At 42.7% G+C, this 3,982-nt stretch overlaps 1 protein-coding gene across 1 annotated transcript; it reads right to left on the bottom strand.

The window, feature by feature from the left end:
- Positions 1 to 1,647: 1,647 nt before the first annotated feature.
- Positions 1,648 to 2,325, bottom strand: ATOH1 (atonal bHLH transcription factor 1). The gene has a single exon (XM_075265187.1). It carries the CDS (start codon positions 2,323 to 2,325, stop codon positions 1,648 to 1,650), a length of 678 nt encoding a protein of 225 aa, XP_075121288.1.
- Positions 2,326 to 3,982: the final 1,657 nt, after the last annotated feature.

Here is a 3,982-nt window from a genome sequence, read left to right as displayed (position 1 = left end):
TAAGGATAAGTGTAGGACAGATGGAGGTATTAATGCTATATTATTAATACTATATGGTACTAATAGTAGTGATTGTAGTACCAATAAGGATAAGTGTAGGACAGATGGAGGTATTAATGCTATATTATTAATACTATATGGTTCTAATAGTGATGATGAGGATTGCAGTAGTTATAATAAAGGTAATTATGATCACGGCAAATAACAATGTTGCTGATTACAATAACTGATCTCTATCTCGTGAACGTGAACAGGTTCATTGAACTATTTCACTTATAAAGAGGAAGTTATATATAAGCTTGCATTACTGATAATAAAGATATTATAATTACTAACATGTACTTGACTTGTAACCAAAAGGAAATAATTAACTGAAACCCCACAATGTATATGAGCCAACGGCCATCTATATAGTGTATACTATAAAGTGTATTTAGTATATATTGTCATACACATGTTCCATATATAATTCTAAAATGAGATGTGAATATACATGTGATTCTAGGTTTTACCACTTATGGCATAGCTATGTCTTCGTTAATACAAGAGCATATTACTAAACTGCTCGATTGTTTCTAAGTAAATTCGTTTCCAGGATGGTCGCTGACCACATTTATGACATGATAGGTCATAATATGGAAGTTTTTTGTGTTACGTTTAACTGCAATTGCTTTGAATTCATTCCCTTCAATTCAGATGTACAGTGTGAAAGCAAATTATCTATTCCTAAGAAGCATTACTCAAAGATAAAAAAAATAATATTCATATTACTAAGTATTAGTATAAGTAGAAGTAAAAGATTCTGTTCCCCTCGTTTACCCCTTTGATAAAGCATCACATTTGCTTCTATCACCCCTCTTTTATCATATATTCGTCAGCTATAAAAAAAAAAAAAAAAAAAAAAAAAAGCAATGAAGACGTGAGTTTTGCATTTTATGGATTTTTATTTGTCTCCACAAATGGTAAATAAGCGATGGCAGTGAACTGTACTAAATCAACATAAAACAACCGCTTGTCTCGTTTTTTTCATAGAAAAAGTAAAAAATACAAACAAAACATGGAAACTGAAGAATAAATAATCATAATAATAACAATAATGACGATGAGCTAACATCACAATCCAAAGTCATCAGTAATAAAAAGTTTGACACCAGCAAACGCTTCCCCTCATCCGGACTGATAGGACTGGTACAAGTGGCTACATGACAGTGGTACAGGTTGGCATTTTCTTTTCTCCACGTTTAGTGTTTTCTTTGCCATCGTTGGCTGTTAAAGTGCAAGAAGCTATAGAAAGTCGGGCATATATATAGTATAAAACTAGCATTTCTCCAGTATTTACATGGGCAGTACAGCTATATACACAGGTGAGCTCCGATCTGGAAGACATGGTGATGTATTGTACATGGATACTGCTAGAGTGGGTGACAAAAGACACATGGCAGTTGGCAGAGATATATAACCAGGGCAAAATACGGGATGCTAAAAAAGTGAACCCATTGAGTGCCAGTGACTATGCTGATCAGCCTGGCTCTAGAATGGCAATGTTATAGGGTTACTAGAAGCAGTCTTGACACTTGGGCATGGGGCAGAGGTGTGTGCCGAGGGCTATGCTCAGTCCATGCCCTGGGCACCATGCAGACAGGCACTCTAGCTGGCTTCATCCGAGTCGCTGTAGTGGGAGTGTGGGGAGAACTCTCCGTCACTTCTGTGAGATCTTGGAGACGTTTTGCTCTCGTCCCCAGACGACTCCCTGGCTCCAGGTGATGGGGAGGAGGACTGGAAGGTGAGCGGTTCCAGGGGCAGCGGGTAGTCCCCGGCAGGGTGCAGAGGGTAAGGCGGGCATGGCTGGGAGTGCTCAGGGGGCGCCTGCAGGAGCTCGGACAGGGCATTGATGTAGATCTGTGCCATCTGCAAGGTCTCGTACTTTGACAACTTCTTGTCGTTGTTAAATGAGGGAATGACATTCCGCAGCTGATCAAATGCGTGGTTGAGGCCGTGCATCCTTCTCCTCTCCCGGGCATTAGCTGCCAGTCTCCGCTGCTTCTGCACCCCATTACTGCCCTTGCCCGGGGGAGCCCTCTGCTTGCACAGCGCCTCTTGGTCCTCGTCGTCGTCGTCGTCCTCCTCCTCAGTCCGCAGCCCCTTGAGCTTGCACAGGTCCCGCACCTTGTGCGCCCTGCCTGGCTGCGGCAGCAGGTAGTCGTGTGGCGGCTGCAGGGAGGAGGCGGAGAGCCATGCTCGGGGGTCACTGGCATCCAGCAGGTAGGGCTCCTGAGGCAGCTCCTCACAGCACCAGTCAGCGGCAGGCGGCAGCAGGCGGGACATGGCGGCACTAGTCAGGCGCTGCTCTCTCGCGTGCACTCGGCTCCTCTCCGGTTGCTGCAGGTGAGGGGGCCCTTTAAAAGCGGCACGCGCCGCTCTGCTCCCCCCCGTGCCGCCCCCCTGCCCCCCCTCTGGATCCCGGCCCCGCGCCTGTCGCGTGTCGTTGCGGCCAATGGCGGCCCGGGCTGTCGCGTGCTCACAGCCAATGAGAGAGCGCCATGCTTCCGTGCTACATGTGTATGTGTGTATATGTCTATCTATCTATCTATCTATCTATCTATCTATCTATCTATCTATCTCCTATCTATCTGTCTGTCTATCTATCTATCTATCTATCTATCTATCTATCTATCTATCTATCTATCTAGTAGCTGGTGCTAGTAGTGCTGCTGTATCCACGTGTAGTAGTGAGTAGAGTACATGACACTAGTGCACCTCCTCACTATGCCGTGTATTAGGTGTGCAGTACACGTGTAGAGAAGTGAGCACACACTGCCCGGGGCTGCCAACACCTTGTCAGCTGCTGCAGACTCCACACACGGGGCAGAAAGGGTTAACGCTACACATTGGAGGCAGCTGCGGTTATGAGGCGTTTACCTGGCATCCTCCCTGTAAACTGCTGCTGCTTCCTCTCTAGTCTGCACTCTCACCTATTCTCTAACTGCTGCTGCTCATAAAGTTCATGAGGACTCCATCTCCGCTCCCCCCCCCCCCCCCCCCCCATATACTGTCCTGGAGGTGCCTATAGTATATACAATAGGAGCTGGGGGCTTCATCGCTATATGTACACGCCAATGTATACAGCAGCTGTCTCCATATATACTGCTATACTACATATACACGAGTCTGTGCATAGCAATAGTCTACTTTTATGCCACTATAGTTTGCTATACATTGTGTACATGTATGTATATATGTTTAAAGCTATTTGTTTATATACAACTGTATACAAACACATGGATATACGGTATATGTTTGGTATCTGCATGTTTGCCACATGAGACTGTTACTATATAGCAAAAGTCTACTTGTATGTTACTACAGTATAATTTGCTATATTATTTCTCAGTATACATAGATATATACTGCTTATATACTACTAAATACATCATTCAATATTGGGCATATGGTATACTACTATATGCACACGTCAGTACTAGTATATGTACACACATTTACATAGCTGTAGTCCGCTTGTATACAGATCTTCTATGTGTACACTTCAGTATTATAGCAGGGACTATTTGTATACTACCCAACTATATGTACATGCCCGTTTATATCGCAAGTTTTTGCTTACATGTCACTAAATTTATACACACGGTCAGTATACAGCAGATGGTGTTTGCATGTACACAACTGTGTGCTATATATATATATATATATATATATATATATATATATATATATATATATATATATATCAGAAGTATATATTGGCTCAAGCTCATATATTATTTTACTATATGTACGTGTGTCTGTACCTATAACAGTAGTGTGCTGGTGAATTACTATACAATATGGACATGAGTCTGTATCTATCGCAGTAGTGTGCCAGTACACTACTATATGTAAGTGAGTCTGTATCTATAGCAGTTAACTACTTGCACATACTACACTATATGTACTGTACACAATCTATATATGTACACTACTATAT

Source organism: Leptodactylus fuscus, chromosome 1 (assembly GCF_031893055.1).
Source record: "Leptodactylus fuscus isolate aLepFus1 chromosome 1, aLepFus1.hap2, whole genome shotgun sequence".
Classification (NCBI taxonomy): Eukaryota; Metazoa; Chordata; class Amphibia; order Anura; family Leptodactylidae; genus Leptodactylus; species Leptodactylus fuscus.
This window is presented reverse-complemented; position numbering and strand designations above follow the sequence as displayed.